Source organism: Dama dama, chromosome 15 (genome assembly GCF_033118175.1).
Source record: "Dama dama isolate Ldn47 chromosome 15, ASM3311817v1, whole genome shotgun sequence".
NCBI lineage: Eukaryota > Metazoa > Chordata > Mammalia > Artiodactyla > Cervidae > Dama > Dama dama.
In genome coordinates this window covers 10782555-10800985 of record NC_083695.1, presented here as the reverse complement: position 1 = coordinate 10800985, position 18431 = coordinate 10782555, and the positions used below count along the sequence as shown (strand labels likewise).

General features: G+C 43.2%; 2 protein-coding genes across 3 annotated transcripts in view; one reads left to right on the top strand and one right to left on the bottom strand.

Moving 5' to 3' along the window:
• The first annotated feature begins 4072 nt into the window (after positions 1-4072).
• LOC133069967 (cytochrome c oxidase assembly factor 6 homolog) lies at positions 4073-12441 on the top strand. 2 transcript variants are annotated; one of them, XM_061161466.1, is made up of 3 exons: positions 4073-4200; positions 4707-4866; positions 12141-12441. In XM_061161466.1, the coding sequence occupies exons 2-3, from the start codon at positions 4723-4725 to the stop codon at positions 12234-12236; spliced, it is 240 nt and encodes a 79-aa protein (XP_061017449.1). In that variant the 5' UTR covers positions 4073-4200; positions 4707-4722; the 3' UTR covers positions 12237-12441. The 2 variants fall into 2 exon arrangements, with proteins under 2 accessions (XP_061017449.1, XP_061017448.1); XM_061161465.1 differs by lacking the exon at positions 4073-4200 and adding an exon at positions 4386-4516.
• A 3664-nt stretch (positions 12442-16105) lies between these two features.
• The window catches only part of TARBP1 (TAR (HIV-1) RNA binding protein 1), a 62021-nt gene continuing 59695 nt past the window's right edge, over positions 16106-18431 (bottom strand). Inside the window, exons 28-30 of the mRNA XM_061161464.1 lie at positions 17379-17503; positions 16825-16961; positions 16106-16470 (exon numbers count right to left, since the gene is read on the bottom strand). Coding sequence (XP_061017447.1) covers positions 16302-16470; positions 16825-16961; positions 17379-17503 — 431 coding nt within the window. The 3' untranslated portion in view covers positions 16106-16301. The remainder of the gene's footprint in view (positions 16471-16824; positions 16962-17378; positions 17504-18431) is intronic.

Here is an 18431-nt window from a genome sequence, read left to right as displayed (position 1 = left end):
TCCCACTTCTGGGCATACATACCGAGGAAACCAGATCTGAAAGAGACACATGCACCCCAATGTTCATCGCAGCACTGTTTATAATAGCCAGGACATGGAAGCAACCTAGATGCCCATCAGCAGACGAATGGATAAGGAAACTGTGGTACATATACACCGTGGAATATTACTCAGCCATTAAAAAGAATTCATTTGAATCAGTTCTAATGAGATGGATGAAACTGGAGCCCATTATACAGAGTGAAGTAAGCCAGAAAGATAAAGACCAATACAGCATACTAACGCATATATATGGAATTTAGAAAGATGCTAACGATAACCCTATATGCAAAACAGAAAAAGAGACACAGATGTACAGAACAGAATTTTGGACTCCGTGGGAGAAGGCGAGGGTGGGATGTTTTGAGAGAACAGCATCAAAACATGTATATTATCTAGGGTGAAACAGATCACCAGCCCAGGTTGGATGCATGAGACAAGTGCTCGGGCCTGGTGCACTGGGAAGACCCAGAGGAATTGGGTGGAGAGGGAGGTGGGAGGGGAGATCGGGATGGGGAATACATATAAGTCCATGGCTGATTCATGTCAATGTATGACAAAAACCACTACAGTACTGTAAAGTAATTAGCCTCCAACTAATAAAAATAAATGAAAAAAAAAAAAAAGAATCTGCCTGCCCATGCAGGATGCATAAGAGACACAGGTTCAATCCCCGGGTTGGGAAGATCTGGAGGAGGAAATGGCAATCTACTCCAGTATTCTTGCCCGGAAGATTCCATGGACAGAGGAGCCTGGTGGGCTGCAGTCTATGGGGCTGCAAAGAGTCAGACACGACTGAGCACATGCACACGCGCTGTGCCCCAGGCATACCAGCAAGAACTGCTTAGCTGCCCAAGTGGCAGTTAGCACTAGAGACTATTGACTTTTGACCTAGAAGAGCACGTAAGATGGTAAATTCATTAAAACCTTAGTAATCACACTATAAGTATTCTGAATTACCATTATTTTCACCTTTCAGTGACTCATATGTACTAAAGATGACCTTTATCTGGCCAAACAACTACTCTATTTAAAAATTATATATGACATATATTCATTCTTACTCACAGAAGAGTGTATAAGATATATTGTACAGTTCAAAGAATAAGTATAAAACAAACATCCAGTTTTAGAAACAGAACATTGTCAGCACCTCAGAAGCCCTCCCTGGTTACATCCTGTATCTCTTAACAGTTTTACTATTTAATGTATGTATTGTTAACAGTAGAGTTGAGTTTTGCATTTTTGAATCCGATGTAAGTGAAAATGTATTTAGTCTTTCATTGATTTGCCTCCTTCTGATGAACTGAGATTCATCATGTTATTATAAATGGCTACAATGGTTGTCAATTTTCATTGGTGCTTTATATTTCACTGTATGACCACATAACAATTTATCCATCCTATTGTTGATATGTTTGGATTGTTTGTTGTTTTTAGCTATTACAAAGATGCACATATATAAGAGATTCTGAATAGAACTGCTGTCATAGTGAATGTGTATCTTCAACTTTACTAAAGTCACAGTTTTCCAAAGTGATTGTATCAATTTACACTACCATTAATTAGTGTTCGAGTATTCTCTCCACTTCATCCTGCTTGAAAGTTTATTACTGTCAGACTTAATTATTCTTTCGTCTGGTCGGTGCCTACTAGTATGGCATTGTGATTTTCATGTTCATTTTTTTCTGTGGCTACTAATATGGATGTACATATTTTCTATTGTCATTTATATTTCCTCATAGGTGCTGTGCCTACTTAAGCCGTTTGCCTATTTTTAGTATTAGGTTATCTGTTTCTTATTGATTTGTAGGTGTCTATACATTTTGGGTACTAATTCCTCATTATATGCTTTGTAAACTTCTTCTTCCATATTGTGACTTTTCCACTCACTTTATGGTGGTATTTTGTAAACAGAAGTTCTTAATTTTAATGTAGTTGAATTTACTGATCTTTCCTTTTATGGCTAAAAAAAGTTATTTTCAATCCTAAAGTCTTAAAATCACTCTTTCATATAGGTCCTAATTTACCTGAAATACCTGGAGTCAGATGTGTTCTGGAATACGTACTTTTTGGATGTTGGAAAGGTACCACAGAACATGCAATGTACACTGTATGACAAGAAATGGGCCAGTACCTATGATCAAAAACACCAATATTTCCACAGCAAAACATATCATCAGCTAAGTGATATATAAGTGATTATCATGTCACTAAGTCACATTTTTTTTTCCCACCAAATGAGTTCCAAAGAGTTGGGTTTTCAAGGTTTGGAGATTCTGTAATTAGTACAAAAGTTATGGTAGCCTTACACAATACAAGATGGAATTCTTCAAAGTTTGGTGGAACCAACTGGTAGAAACATGGATGTGGAATTTGTGTGTGAATTCTTTACTACTGATTCAAATTATATAATGGTTTGGGACTGTTCATATTTTCTTGAGTGAGCTAGTTGTTTTTCTTGACAATTGCACAATCATCTAAATTATACTTGCATTAAGTTGTTTATAAGATGTTCTCTTTTGATTTCTAAACTACAGTTTCATTACTGGTATAAGTTGTTAATATCTCTCTTTTTATTGCCCAATCCCGTTCAATTTTTGTCAGTTATTAGTCTTTTCCCCCAAAAAAATCAACTTTGGATTTTAAAAATCTACTGTATGAAGTGATGTGCTAGTGAACTGGCTCTGAACAAAATAAAACACTATCTTGTTTGATTTCCACAGTGTGAAGATTCCCATCAGAGGCAATTTCAAGCTACCAGTATGATACTACTGATCATGGAATTGGGAAGAGGTGTGCACAGCTGACTCTCCTGAGGCAGTACAGGCAGTGTCTGACATACCAATATTTTATTAACATTTCTTTCATTTCTGCTTTTAGCATTATTTCCTTCCTACTTGCCTTAATTTTGCTCTCCTTTTTCTAACTTCTGGAAAGGGGATGTTTAGCTAAAGATCTTTCAGCCTCTTTTCTAGCATACTTACTTAAGACTGTAAATTTTCCTTTAAGTACTTCATTAGCTTTATTCTACAGGTGTTCTTACTGTATTTTATTGTTTGGCTCAAAGTATTTTCTCATTATTACCATTATGACTGGCTATGGGTTATATGGACTTATTTTTATAATTCTGTATTGATTTCTAGCTTAACATGTGCTTAAAAAAAACATGCCGAATGACCTTTAAAATTTGTTGAGAGTCACTTTACAGCTAGGTATGGGGTTGATGTTGGTAGTATGTTCACTTTCCAAAAAACCTATACTCTTGACTTTGGTTGTTTTTCTGAGAGTATTCACTAGGTCAAATTCGCACATTTTATTCAGATTTTCTATACCGTTTCTGATTTTCTTTTGCTTAACAGTCACTGGGGAAGGCTTGTTAAAAATCATCTATAGAAGAAAGCCACAAGAGTTCAAACAAGGAAAAGGTGATGGATGATGTTAAGAGATGTAACAGGATCATATCTGAATCAGGAAACCGGAGTTTGGTACTCTGGATTCTCAGCTTAGTCACTTATTTGCCATGTGTCCCGAGGCGTCACCGCCTCTTTCTGGGGCCATTTCCTTTTTTCTTTTAATCTAAGAAGCGAGGAGTTAAGCCCTCAGAGCTCTTTGAGGTTTCTTCCCTCTCTCGCCTCAGGTGCCAACTTCCACACAAAGTCGCCATTTCCGGCAGGGCTCGCACATGAAATCTTCCGGCCGGCGCTTGGCGCAATGTGTATAAAAACTTAGATTCATGAAAGGAGCACAGCCGGTTAAAATTACGAAATACTGTAGGGCGACAGACACTGAGATATTAATAAAGCCAAGGCCACTCTAAGGAGTGAACGGATCCCACTCACTTTTCACCTCCACGACCCCCAGGACCCGCCCCCTTCGCCGGAACAGGCCCGGAAGTCACACCTACCTGTAAGAGAAAGGAACCGGAAGTCCCGCCCTCCTGGAACAGAACGGTAACCCGTAAGGGTCATTCCAAGGCCAGCGAATTCCCTACGTGAATTGTTTCCTTGAGGTGGTGGGGGTCTAAGTGACTTGCCCAAGCGGGCGAGGCGACAGTGCGGCGCCAACTCGGCCCCACGCCCTTCTTCCCCGGTTGTTGGACCGCGTGATTCTTTCCTCCCGTCGGCGCCGAAGGGAACCTGGTTCTGGGCGTGCGGAGAGGTGGGCTTGCTGGCGGGGCCGGGTGGGGCGCGCCCGAGAGGCTATGGACCCGGGACGTAGCTGACTCTCCGCGAGCCTCGGGCTTCTCTTCTGCCAGACGAAGTAGCACTCCTTGTCCTGCTTGGTGATTTTGCCCTCCTGCATTTATAACAGCAACCCTGTAAAGTGGGCGGTGCTACCCTCGTTTTACCGTTGGGGAAATAGTCTCGAGAGAATACACGCACTGGCTAAAGTGACAGACCATGTGGGAGCCGTGAATCTGACAGCGGCTTTTTGAGACCAAGCTGCCACCTCAGCAGTGGAGCAATTACATGGAGTAAGGGATAAGCTTCCCATGCGAGTGCTTTTATGTTCCTGTAGAACTGATTAGTTGCGGTCGCATCATGAAAATCCGGAGGCATAACTTTAAGAAGAGGGGGTCGGAGGGAACGACAATATCTTTTTCTTTGGCTTGCCTCCTCTGGTATTATAAGACCTTTGTTAATATCACATATTTTGGTTGACAGCTTGGGCCCGCTAGGAATGGCAGCCCCATCTATGAAAGAAAGGCAGGCTTGCTGGGGAGCCCGCGATGAGTACTGGAAGTGTTTGGATGAGAACACGGAGGACGCTTCCAAGTGCAAGAAGTTAAGAAGCTCATTTGAATCAAGTTGCCCCCAACAGTGGGTAAGTTACACTTGCACATGTTGCTGTTCACTGTCAAAATACATAGAGCTTACAGTGAGTGGTGAACTATGAAATGAAGCACCCTCTGAGGTGTGTCAACAGTTTCAGTGAGCAGCAGAGAAAACCTTGTCCTGTAATCCAGGCTTGTTTTATGTACATATCAGGCAGACCTTTGGAAAATGTCACCTGACACTTTAAAAGTTCCTTGAGAAACAAACTGGGGTTTGGACTCAAGACTACTGTGAACAATAACCAAAAAATTCCAACCCCCTAAGTTGGTAAATTTTTGCAGGATCTTCTTTTTTTTTTTTTAGATTTGGCTGTCCTGGGTCTTAGTTGCGGCATGCGGGATCTTTATTTGTGGCATGTGGGATCTAGTTCCATGTTGTTGTTCAGTTGTGTCCAACTCTTAGAAGGAAATGGCAACCCACTCCAGTATTCTTGCCTGGAGAATCCCATGGAGAGCCTGGCAGGCTACAGTCCATGGGGTTGCAAAGAGTCCAACACAACTTCAGTTTCGCTTCCTTCTTTACAAGCCCATGGATTGTAGCCCTCCAGGCTCTTCTATCCATGGAATTTTCCTCCTCTAGGAGATCTTCCCCACTCAGGGATCAAATCCACATCTCTGTATCTCCTGCATTGCAGGAAGATTGTGTACCTCTGAGTCACTGGGGAAGCCCTCTAGTTCCCTGACCGGGGATCAAACCCAGGTCCCCTGTGTTGGGAGCACAGAGTGTTAGCCACTAGATCACCAGGGAAATCCCTATCCAGGATCTTCTGAAGGGATAGTATTTAATCTTGGGCAAGAGTCGGCAGATTCATTGTCCTAGAGCTGCTGTCAGAAATAAAGCTTTCCCTGTTGGCCGCTCAAAATCATGTGTTCATATACCTGAAACACAAAGGAGCTTAGCGAGTAGAAGAAACAAAATGATTGCATGGTGGATTCTGCCACCAGCCGCTCCAAACACCTCGCTGACACATGCTCATGCTCTGTAGGGCCTGTCCTTCAAATGGGAAGGGGTGGAAACGGCACCTACCATCACCAGGCTCAGTAAGTGCTTGATGCTCTTCACTAACACCCTTTGAGTTGGATGTTGTTGCTGTCAGTTTCCGGAGCAGACAGCAGAAGCCCAGAGCATTGCAATAACTTGCTTGCTCTGTATTGGTCAGTAAGTGGCAGAACCATAGTTCTAAGTCAGGTTCAGCTGGCTGGTGTGAGGTTTGAACTTTGGTTTGATTTCTCACCATCATGGTCCTCCAAACTGTACCAAGCAGTTTGAGAACAGATCATTTTAGAGATGAAGTGGGTTTATGACCTTCACCTTTTCACACCTCAAATTTTTAGATGAAAAACCTGAGGCTTGAAGACCACAAGAAGGCTGTGATGGAGGGTGAGGATGAAGGCATTGAAGAGATAATTGCTTTAGGTGAAGTCTGTGTGTGTAAAAGCAGCACAGTGTAACCTGTCCATGGGATTACTATGACAACCAGATGTCTAACTTGACATATAAACTGAAAAGTGATAAATCAGGGGCTTGGTGATTGGGTTAGATAATAACTTGGGCAAATATTCTACATCTCTGGTTTTCCCATTAGATAGATGCACAGAGACTTAACTCCTGGTTTACAAAGTGGGTGGAAAATGGGGGAGTTTGGGCCAACATCAAATTCCTTCAAGGCCTGGATACTGTTCCTGTCTATGCAACAGGCCCTTCTTCTCACTCTCTGCTCACTGGCTCTGTGGTCACTTAGAAACAGGGATGTAGGATGGGAGTGATGAAGCCCTTTGAGGTGAGTGTTGGTAGGTTCCATCTCCACCCTTCCCCACCCCACATTTTCTCAGGAGAACCTCTTCACCCTGAGACCTGTCTTTTGACAGCCTAGCCAGGATTTTCCACTCCGGGTTTATATGTCAGAATCATGTGGAAATATAAAAAAAGATAGCTATGTCTCAGACCTCATCTCAGATCTGCAAACTTCTGGAAGCTTCTTTTAAAAGGGCTCTGGCTCAACAGGTGGTTCTGGTGGATAGCCGCAGCTGGAATCACTGTCTTAGCCCCTTTGAAAAGTCCACGTCAGCCTTATTTTTTTTTTCCTCTTTCTCCCCACCAAAACACATAGTTTCTTCTCTATCCTAATGGCTAATGGACCCTCCCGTCTCCCTGATTTCAGGGCAGCTTCTGTCCTCAGCGTCATAAAGGGTTCTTAGTGTCAGCCCGCGCTTCCTCATTGATGTCTCCTCCACTCATACCTAGGCCGAGTGCCGTGGCATGCAGGCCCACCCTCTCTCCAGGCTCCCGCATGCTAGTCACAGCTAACATTTATTAGTACAGGCTCTTGGCACTTCAGGTGCATCATCTATGTAATTTATTCCTCACAGTAGCTTTGTTACCCCATTTTACTTCTGAGGGCACCGGTCATATGTAAGTGCAGAGCGTGGATTCAAGCTCAGTAGTCTTGAGTCCAGCCCTCATGCTGTCCTCTGATCCACATCCTTCTTTTCGTCCCTGTCATGCAAGAAAAGAACCCATGGATTAGGCTGTGCAAATCTCATGTTCTAGAAACTTAGTCGTAATGCAGGTTTATTTAAATACAAAAGCATTAATTACCTCCTTGGTGGGCTTCCCTTGTGGCTCAGCTGGTAAAGAATCCACCTGCAATGCGGGAGACCTGGGTTCAATCCCTGGGTTGGGAAGATCCCCTGGAGAAGAAAAAGGTTGCCCACTCCAGTATTCTGGTCTGAAGAATTCCATGGACTTTATAGTCCATGGGGTCACAAAGAGTCGAAGACGACTGAGCGACTTTCACTTCACCTCCTTGGTGGTGTTCTTCCTTCATAATTCACTCCCCTAGTTTTCCTCGTCTCCAGCAGCCATAGCTTTTTGGCAGGCTTTCCTGTGTCTGTTAAATCCATACTCTGTAGAGTTCCCTTCTATGCTGCTTAACTTTCCCAAGCCAGTCTTACCTGCAGCCACGGCTTGAAGTACCACTTAGGTGTTGAGGCCCAAATCTACATCCTCTCTAACTCTAGAGCTCTCTATTTGGATGTTCTCAAGGACCAACCTTGACCTCTGCGTATACACAAATGACTTCTTCCTCATCTTGTATCCAACAGGCCCCTCCTCCCCTGCTCTCCACCTCAGGCAAAAATACTAACATCAACACAGTCCCAGAGATGAGAGTGTCAGGCTCCACAGTGGGAATTGTTGAAGGACTGTTCTCAGGAGTGAAGCAGGGTAACACAACACCCCTGCAATAGGGTCGGTCTAGTGTGCTTAAGGAACAGCAAGGAGAGAACAGAAGTTAGGATATGAGGCACTGAGAAGCCGGGGACAGTGGCTTTTCCTCTGAGTGACAGGGGAAGCCATTGAAGAGCTTTGGGTTCAGGGTAAGGAGACAAGTGAGGGTATGAGGGGGATGATGGTCAATGACAAGGTGGTGCGATCAATGGATTGTTGGCATCAGGGTCTTAGAAAGTGAAGAGGGGGCGTTTGGAGAACAGAAATGCTCAGAATTGGGGTTATGGCAGGGCTATGTTTGTTGGTAAGGATGAGGGCTAGGCTTTGATCCTGGCAGTGAGGTAGGTTGGAGGAAAAGATCATTGAAGAAAGAGGTCAAGGAGCTGAAAGGCCAGGGTGTTGAAAGGATCAACCACATGGATACGGAAACCATCTGAGTTATGACATGAGTGTTGTTAGAGAAAATGACCACATCCTGAAAAGTTATAGATGCCCCCAAGAAAGAAGGAGTGTGGGCAAAGTATTCAAAGTAACATCTGCTGCATTTGACAGGGACACGCACCCATGGAAAACCTCTGTCTTCTTCAGACTCAGTCCGAGTTGGGCTGTCTTTTCTAGCCTGTGCCCTCAGGCTCCTGCTCCTGTTTCACCTTTGCTTTCTACTCAAGACTTGTTGAAGTCTTACCCGATTGCCATGGAATAAAAATGAAAGAGATTTCCAGAGATGTGTATGAGAAGGTGGAGAAGGTAACAGGGAGGGAGGTGATGGGGTGTCTTCTGAGTGCATTTTAGGCGAGATGTTGTGTTTGCATTTGCTTTAATTTTCATTCAGTCTTGTGAAGTGCCATTGTATCTCTTTTATATAATAGGAACGAAGGCTCAGAGAGGTGAAATAATTTGTTCAAGATCAGTTAACCAGTAAAGTGTTGGGGAGAGGATTAGAATGGAGGTGTCTCTGATTCCAGAGTTTGTGTTCTTTCACTTAGCTGAAGTCACAGAGGAAGAGTAGAGATAAAAGTAGAACCAAATAGAGATTTACAGTGAATGCTTCTATCGTAAAACACTAAAAATACAAATTTGTTATATAATATGTAGGTCATAAAACTAATATGTCATCACAAAACCAAATTACTCTTCCCTCCCTTCTTGCTTTGGGCTTCCCTGGTGGCTCAGTGGTAAAAGAATTTGCCTGCCAAGCAGGAGACTTGGGTTTGATCCCTGACCTGGGACGATCCCCTGGAGAAGGAAATGGCAAACCACTCCAGTATTCTTACCTGAGAAATCCCATGGACACAGGAGTCTGGTGGGCTACAGTCTGTGGGGTTACAAAGAGTCGGACACAACTTAGCGACTGAGCAAGCATGCACGCCGCCTTGCTTAGCCCTTTCGTCAGTTTGCCTTGTATTATGGTCCTACTTAAAGTCTCCTATTGGTTCTTTAACTTAGGAAGGAGCAGGGATCAGGTCTGTCATTCTAGCATCATCCAATGCAGTCTTCCACAAATAGAGCAACTGGACAGCCAAGATATAATATTTGATCCTAATATCAATTTGGATGGCATCACCAACTCAGTGGACATGAGTTTGAGCAAACTCCGGGAGATAGTGAAGGACAGGGAAGCCTGGCGTGCTACAGTCCATGGGGTTGCAAAGAGTTGAACATGACCTAGTGACTGAACAGCAGTGTCAGCTTTGGATATTGTCTTTTCCCTGTCAACCTTTGAAATGTCTCAGAAATTCCAGTATTTTGGTATTCATGCTACTATACTGCATCTCATTTACTGACTTAGAGGACACTGGCATTGTATGTATACAGTGCTTTTCAAGGAATGCCTGTTGATTTGTTAGCCTCTTTGGACATTAGCCTCGTCGAGGAGCACATGTTGAGGGCCTTCTACTGTTACCTGAATCAGGTGGTAAAGACTAGAGAGAAGAGATTTTCAAGCAGAGTATGGTATATGCAAAGGCATGGAAGCAGGACGCATGAGAAATCAGCACACTGGGGAGATGGGGTGGCTCTGGGTGGCTAGCATTTCAGGGGCTGGTGTACCTGGTATCCTCAGGTACACCCAGAGGATAGAGGGGCGGGTAGAGATTTAGTCTTGAATGACCTCGTTTGCCTTACAAACAAGGAGTTTGATGTTGCCCTTGAAGGCAATAAGGATACCTTGAAAGATCTTTAAACAAGCAGTGACGTGATCAAATTGAGATTTCCAAAAGATACTTGGCAGTGGTGTGACAGGTGGATTGAAGGTAGAGAAACCAGTTATAGAGCTATTACAGCAATCCAAGTGAGAAATGGTGCGGGCCTGTATTGTAGCGATCAAGATGGGGAAAGAGATTGGAGCATTTGGGTGGATAGTGATGCAGTCACTGAAATAGGGGACAGAGGAGGAAAAACATGTTTGTAGAGAAGTAAGTTCTGGACAAGTTGGGAGTGAAATATAAGTAGGACCATTAAGTGGAATTGTCCCTTAGGCAGTTGAAACAGGAGAAATGCAAAGATCTATTGATTTGTCACAGAAATGTTAGGACATTGTCTACTTCATCTGATATCCTTTATATATGACATCCGTCCCAGCTCAGTCAGCCCAAGGCCACCAGAGGTATGTAGTCTGACAGTGAGATTTATTAGCATGCTGTGACCAGGGAGCCCCTGCATTGGAGTTGCTGTGGGCATCTCACCAAGTGGAAAGCAGTTATCACAGCTCGGGGAAGGGTAGGGTTTAGGTGAAATTGAAATGAAGTGGTGCTTTGATGGGCTCTGTGTATAAGTAGGCCATCAACTCCGGACTGAAAAGTGGACCCAGGGTCCTATTTCCTACAAAGATAAATGCTGAATGTCATATGCTCAGAAGTCCCTTACTTGAAGTCCTGCACCGGAGCTGGCCATCAGGACTACTTCTTTGTGTCAAAGTGCCAGTCAGATCCCCCAGGCAAAAGTGGGGGTGTTTCATTTTTACCAAAGTAACTTTAAAGAGCAAATTTCTGATAGTTTGATTTTGGAGAACAAGAGTTTTTTGGTGAATAAGAAAGCAGTAGTCACTCAAAGGGGTTTCTTAGGACAGTCTTTGCCTGCAGTATGTCCTCTGGAGGAATGTTAACATCTTTTATCCCAGCTTGAGACACGGCAGGGCAGATTTTTGCATTCTCAGTCTAAGCTCATTTTTACTTACTTGGGCTCCACTGAAACATTCAACAATTAAATCCTAAGGAAAGTTTTTCTGTTCTGATAGTGAAAATGTGTGTCGTATCCTGCCTTGGCCTTGTCTGCGGAACAGCTCAGATAAAGACACTGCAGATTTTGTGGCTGGCCTTGATTTTCTACTTCTGTGATTTTACTGTTTCAGGATGTGGGGCTTTAAGATACTCCAGACTCCCTGTGGCAAGAGGAGGGTGTAAATAGAAATAATAAAATGAAATCTTTAAGTTGTCAAAGTTTTACCATCAGTTTCCTTATTCATAGTTCATACATATAATTTTTAACTGTGTATCTCCTTAAATGTATGTTTTTGGATAAGATAAACTTAATAAAAATATCATGACTGACTGGGAATTCCCTGGTGGGCCAGTGGTTAAGACTCTGTACTTCCACTGCAGGGAGTGTGAGTTCGATTCCTGATCGGGGAACTAAGATCCCATATGTCATATAGTGCGGCCAAAAATAAATAGAAATATCATGGCTGGTGAATTATAAAGCTTATTGAACTCACAGTTGATAAGAAAAACTTGTACAGTGTCTTAAATCATGAAGTCTTATGACCTGAGAGTTCTGTGGACCCTCCTGGCACATTTTACGTGTCTAAGCACAGATAGACTTCTTGAGAAAGGTCCACAGCAAACTCAAATTCTCACTAGGGTTCATAACCCAAGAAGGGTTAGAACTCACTGGTCTACACTCCCTTTAGAGAGTCTAGAATGTAAATTACTTAGGCTACTTACATAATTTATATTGAATAATTACTTACATTTAAGTTCGTTCCTTTTGTTTAATCTGTATACCTTACCCTTATTTCAAACCCTTTTTTCTCAACAGATAAAATATTTTGATAAAAGAAGAGACTACTTAAAATTCAAAGAAAAATTTGAAGCAGGAGATTTCCAGCCTTCGAAAATGACTGCAAAGTCCTAGGCTGTTCCTGAACACTTGACTTCAGAAAGGTTGAAATTACATTTTCTGGACATTCAAAAATGCTTTGACTCTGGGACAATAGTAGTTTGAATGATGGCAGACACCAAAGCCTGTTTCATATATACGGTTCTTAATTTAAATGATCAAGTAACAAGATTACATTATTCAAAGTATGAAGAATTGAAATAAAGTGATATGAAATATGCTTAATTTAGTAAATATATATTTTAAGAAAAAAATTAAACTTAATTATAAAAACATGTGTACCTTTGTGCTGTTGGAGGGTGGGGAGTAGGCAAGTACTGTTATAGAGATATATACTGAAAAAAGTAGATAGATTTCCATTGTCCTGGGAGTTAGCATTTTAATACAGCCACCAAAAAATGAGGAATTGAAGATTCAACTTCAGATAAACAGGTAAAATAACCAAGACCATCTACAAAAAAACCTTACAGCTAATATAGTTAATGATAAGACAATGAATGGCTTCCCAGGTGGCTCAGGGGTGAAGAATCCTTCTGCCAGTGCAGGAGATGTGGATTTGATCCCTGAGTTGGGAAGATCCCCTGAAGAAGGAGATGGCTACCCACTCCAGTATTGTTGCCTGGGAAATCTCATGGACAGAGGAGCCTGGTGGGCTGCAGTCCATGGGGTTGCAGAGTTGGACATGAGTTAGTTACTAAACAAGACAATGAATGCTTTTCCCCTAAAATCAGTTAACAAGATAAAAATGTCCCCACTTGTCCTATTCAACACTGTATTGTATTCCCAGTTACTTCAGTGAAGACAAAAAAAGCATACAAATGGGAAAGAAAGAAGAAATAAAACTGGCTCTATTCATGGACAATGTGATTGTCTCTATAGAATATACCAAAGAACCTACAAAAAAGCACCTAGAATTAGTAAGTGCATCTTAGAAAGGTGGCGGGAAACAAGATCAATACACAAAATCATATTTGTGTATACCAGCCATGAACAACTGGAATCTAAAATTTAAAACACACCATTTACAATAGCACTAAAAAAAAATAAAGGAATACTTAAATATAAATCTAACAGTATGTGTAGGACCTATATCCTCAGAACTATAAAACATTGAAATCAGAGGAGAACAACTTAATTGGAGAGGTACTGTGTTCATGAACTAGAAGATTCAGTGTTGTTAAGGAACTGTTAAGTTCTCCCCAGTTTATTCTATGGGTTCAAATTAACCCCAATAAAAATCTCAGGATTTTTGGTATATGTTGACAAGCTGATTCTAAAATTTGTATGGAAACGCAAAATAATTCTGAAAAGAACAAAACTGGAAGATTTATATTAAATGATTTTAATGCTATCGTAAAGCTCAAGTAATTAAAGACAACATGGTATTGGCAGGATAGACACACAGTTCAACAGAACAGAAGAGAGTCCAGAAATACAGCCACACAGATATAGTCAGCTGAGTCAGCTGAGTCTGGACAAGGTGTAAAGAGGATGTCCATGCACAGTAAAATGAGCGCTGGTATAAACTGCATTTTATTAAAAGATACAAAAAACCTCAAAATAGATCATAGACCTAAATGTCAAATGTAAAACTAATAGAGAAAGTCTACATGATTTTGGGTTTGGAAGTGAATTTTTAGATGATGACCTCAAAAGCACAATCCATAAAAGGAAATAAAGCAAGCTAAGTTGGACTTTATCAATATTAACAATTTCTGCTCTGTGAAAGACACTATTGAGAGAATGAAAAGATAAATTACAAACTGGGAGAGAATATTTGCAAGTCATATATATCACAGAGAATTTATATCTAAAATAATGAGCTCTTATTTAAAAAAAATCACCCAAGTTTAAAAAATGGGCAAATGATGTGTTTTCACGAATCTATTCATAGTGTTATAAATAACATATTATGAAGATACTCCATTATTTGTAGAGTAATGCAAATTAAAGCCATAATAGTTTATCACTACATACCTATTAGAATGGCTTAAAAAAAAGTGATAGTACCAAGTGCTGATGAAGATGCAGAGAAACAGAAACTGGTATTCACTGCTGGTGGAGAAAGAGGTTGCCTCTGAAGGGGTAACAAAGGAATTTTTAGGTGTTGAAGCTGCTCTCTGTGGCATCGTGGTGTGCACTTGTCAAAACCCACAAGAATTATACACTATAGAGAGTGACTTTGTGCACTTTAAAATCCAATAGGACTTTGGAATAATTCTAGTTTGGAATGAAGACTGATAAATGAGTCTAACTATTACAAATATATGACATAAACTCACTGAAAAGAATGGGTAAGAAAGGAACTGACCCACGTAACTGTCAGACATTGGAGGAGACTGGAGTAGAAACAATACAGCATCCAGGATGCCAATGTCAGTGCTCCTGGGACAGAAAAAGTAAGTATCAGTGGGAAATGGGAAGCCTGGACATAGATCAGAATTGTCTGCTTAGTGAACAGCACCATTATCAATGTTAATTTCTTAGTTTTGATGAATGTCTGGTTATGTAAGACCCTATTAAAGGTATCTGGGTCAAGTGCATGTGTAGTATCTTTGCAACTCTAATGCAAAACAAAAATTGTTTTAATAAAGCTGCAGAAGAAAAACATATACAGGTAACAGATTCTGAAATCTAAACATTATTTAAACGGACCCAGACCTGACTGAAGTTCACTGCTGGAAGGTGACAGTTACCATTAAATAATAAAGTAATCCTAATAACAAAACCCTCAGAAGAACAGAAACAGAAAATCAACCCTTGAGGGTTCATCTCACTTTTGGTAACGATGAGCAAGAGTAAGTCACCTCCTCTGGGTCCCCGTAGACAACTCTTTTAAGAATACAGACTACTATCTAATCATTATTTGAACCCTGAGCAAAGGTGGCATAGGAAAATTTCCTAAAAACTATATGAATGATTATGGCAAATAGATGGGGAAACAATGGAAACAGACTTTATTTTTGGGGGCTCCAAAATCACTGCAGATGGTGACTGCAGCCATGAAATTAAAAGATGCTTGCTCCTTGGAAGAAAAGTTATGACCAACCTAGACAGTGTATTAAAAGGCAGACATTACTTTGCCAACAAAGTTCCTGTGGTCAAAGCTATGATTTATTTCAGTAGTCATATGTGGATGTGAGCATTGGACTATAAAGAAAGTTGAGCGCCAAAGAATTGATACTTTTGAAATGTGGTGTTGAAGACTTTTGATGTCCCTTGGACTGCAAAGAGATCCAACCAGTCCATCCAAAGGAATTCAGTCCTCAATATTCATTGGAAGGGCTGATGTTGAAGCTGAAACTCCAATACTTTGGCCACCTGATTTGAAGAACTGACTCATCTGAAAAGACCCTGATACTGGGAAAGACGGAAGGCGGAAGGAGAAGGGAACGACAGAGGATGAGATGGTTGGATGGCATCACTGAGTCAATGGACATGGGTTTGGGTGGACTCCGGGAGTTGGTGATGGACAGGGAAGCCTGGTGTGCTACAGTCCATAGTGTCACAAAGAGTAGGACATGACTAAACAACTGAACTGATGGCCTATTTCATGGCTTTAAAAAGTAAATTACGAACTTTATAGGGACACTGGGTTGACACCTTGCCAGGCACATTTCCTCCCTGAGAAATGGATACAAAGCAGCAGCAGGAAGCCAGTGACTCTTCCTCATGGGGAAACTTTTCTTTCCACCCTCTGCCCCAGCCCCTGTGCTTCCTCCTGGCAAGGGAACAGTATTCATAGATAACTGCAGCCGCCTTAATCCTGCCTTCTCCCACCATAATCCACATTTCTGACAATACTAGTTTCTAAGAAGGAAAAGATCTTTCTAAAATTGTTTTATTTCCACAATTAAAATATTTTATTAAAGAAGCAATACAACTTAGCTAAAAATGTTTATTAAAGGGGACAACATATATAGTAATATAGTTAAGGCACATGACAAAGTTTTGGCATTAAACTGTGAACAAAAAAGACAAATTATCCCAGTCGATTTCAGAAGCTGTCTCATGAGTCCAGGCAGTTTTAAAACGCTTCGGCAGCACCAACGACAGCCCGTCTGGGAGGAGGCGCGGGCTTCAGGCTGTGGAGCCCCCCTGCTTCAGCAGCTGCTGCCTGATGTACTCCCAGATCAGCAGCGCCCCGCTCACGTGGACGTTGAGGGAGCGGACAATGCCCTGCTGAGGGATCTCCACGCACACGTCCAGCTGCTGGATCAGATTCGCTGGAATCCCTTCACGTTCATTGCTGGTGAAGAGAAATGGAAGAAGAAAGGTTAGTTTTCTTGTAAAAAGCAGTTTTTTTTCTTAGACATCCTGGATATTACTGGAAGAGACAGGTTAACAAAATGAAACAAGTCTATGGTACCAGAAAAATAAACAAGAGTGTAACAAGGTTTATGGGTTGATTCTGTGTTCACCGGACCACCCCCAAGAGATAAAGTAAAAGGAAAACCTGGGCGGGGGGGGGGGGGGGGGGGGGCAACGCTTTTCATAAACCTTTAAGTCAAAAGTCAGGTGTGGGTGTACGATCAGGAGCCCAGGTAAAATTGTAAATCTTCTGAAACATTTTCGAGACAGAGACTCAAGACAAAGTTCTTACCCCAACAAGAGTAAAGACTTCTCAGGAAAGCAGTACTGGGTTAGGTCTAAACTTTTGGCAGTCTGTTCCACACCCACGATGGTGTAACCTTCTGCCTTTTTCTGTTGCAGATAATCGATCAGCTGAGGTGGTTTTACCTTAGTATTAGTTTAAAAAGAGCAGAATATTAAATCGTTCATTTACAGCCCTGCTGAGAGTAAAAGAAGTAAAAAACAAAAACAAAAAATTTCTAATGGAACTGAAATCTATTAACAGGAAAAGGACAGAATTATACACTATAAAAAAGAATGCTCCCAACATCATATACATTTATAAAACCAGAGTGAGTTACAACAGGACACATTTTACTAAAAAGTCTACAATATTGATGATTTCTAAAAATATAATAGTGTGAGAGATAATAAAAAGAATGGGAAAACAGAGTGGGCTATATTTTTAGTATTATTTTTTAAAATATGAGAGGCTGGACTACTGCAAAAGGATTGACAGGTGAAGACAGTACCAGGAAGAGTCTGGTGAATGAAAATTTTAACAATCAACCACTTTCCACCCACCTCCACTAAAGGAAGCCACTGTTCCGCTGAAACGCTGAGGTGCTGAAACTGCTTGTCTCTGACACACTGGAGGTTGCCGATGACCAGCGCCGCGGCTCCGAACACCTCACAGGTCCGGCACAGCCCTGCGGGACACGCGGGGATTAGGGCCGCGGCCCCGAACACCTCACAGGGCCGGCACAGCCCTGCGGGACACGCGGGGATTAGGGCCGCGGCCCGGAACACCTCACAGGGCCGGCACAGCCCTGCGCGGGACACGCGGGGATTAGGACCGCGGCCCCGAACACCTCACAGGGCCGGCACAGCCCTGCGCGGGACACGCGGGGATTAGGGCCGCGGCCCCGAACACCTCACAGGGCCGGCACAGCCCTGCGCGGGACACGCGGGGATTAGGGCCGCGGCCCGGAACACCTCAGAGGTCCGGCACAGCCCTGCGGGACACGCGGGGATTAGGGCCGCGGCCCCGAACACCTCACAGGGCCGGCACAGCCCTGCGCGGGACACGCGGGGATTAGGGCCGCGGCCCCGAACACCTCACAGGGCCGGCACAGCCCTGCGCGGGACACGCGGGGATTAGGGCCGCGGCCCGGAACACCTCAGAGGTCCGGCACAGCCCTGCGGGACACGCGGGGATTAGGGCCGCGGCCCCGAACACCTCACAGGCCCGGCACAGCCCTGCGGGACACGCGGGGATTAGGGCCGCGGCCCCGAACACTTCACAGGGCCGGCACAGCCCTGCGGGACACGCGGGGATTAGGGCCGCGGCCCCGAACACCTCACAGGCCCGGCACAGCCCTGCGGGACACGCGGGGATTAGGGCCGCGGCCCCGAACACCTCACAGGTCCGGCACAGCCCTGCGCGGGACACGCGGGGATTAGGGCCGCAGCCCCGAACACCTCACAGGCCCGGCACAGCCCTGCGGGACACGCGGGGATTAGGGCCGCGGCCCCGAACACCTCACAGGGCCGGCACAGCCCTGCGCGGGACACGCGGGGATTAGGGCCGCAGCCCCGAACACCTCACAGGTCCGGCACAGCCCTGCGGGACACGCG

What these genes read in the sequence shown, in the direction of transcription:
- LOC133069967 (XM_061161465.1), top strand. An exon ending in CAAGTTGCCCCCAACAGTGG is followed by an intron (nt 4,867 to 12,140) that starts GTAAGTTACACT and finishes TTTTCTCAACAG; the next exon opens with ATAAAATATTTTGATAAAAG.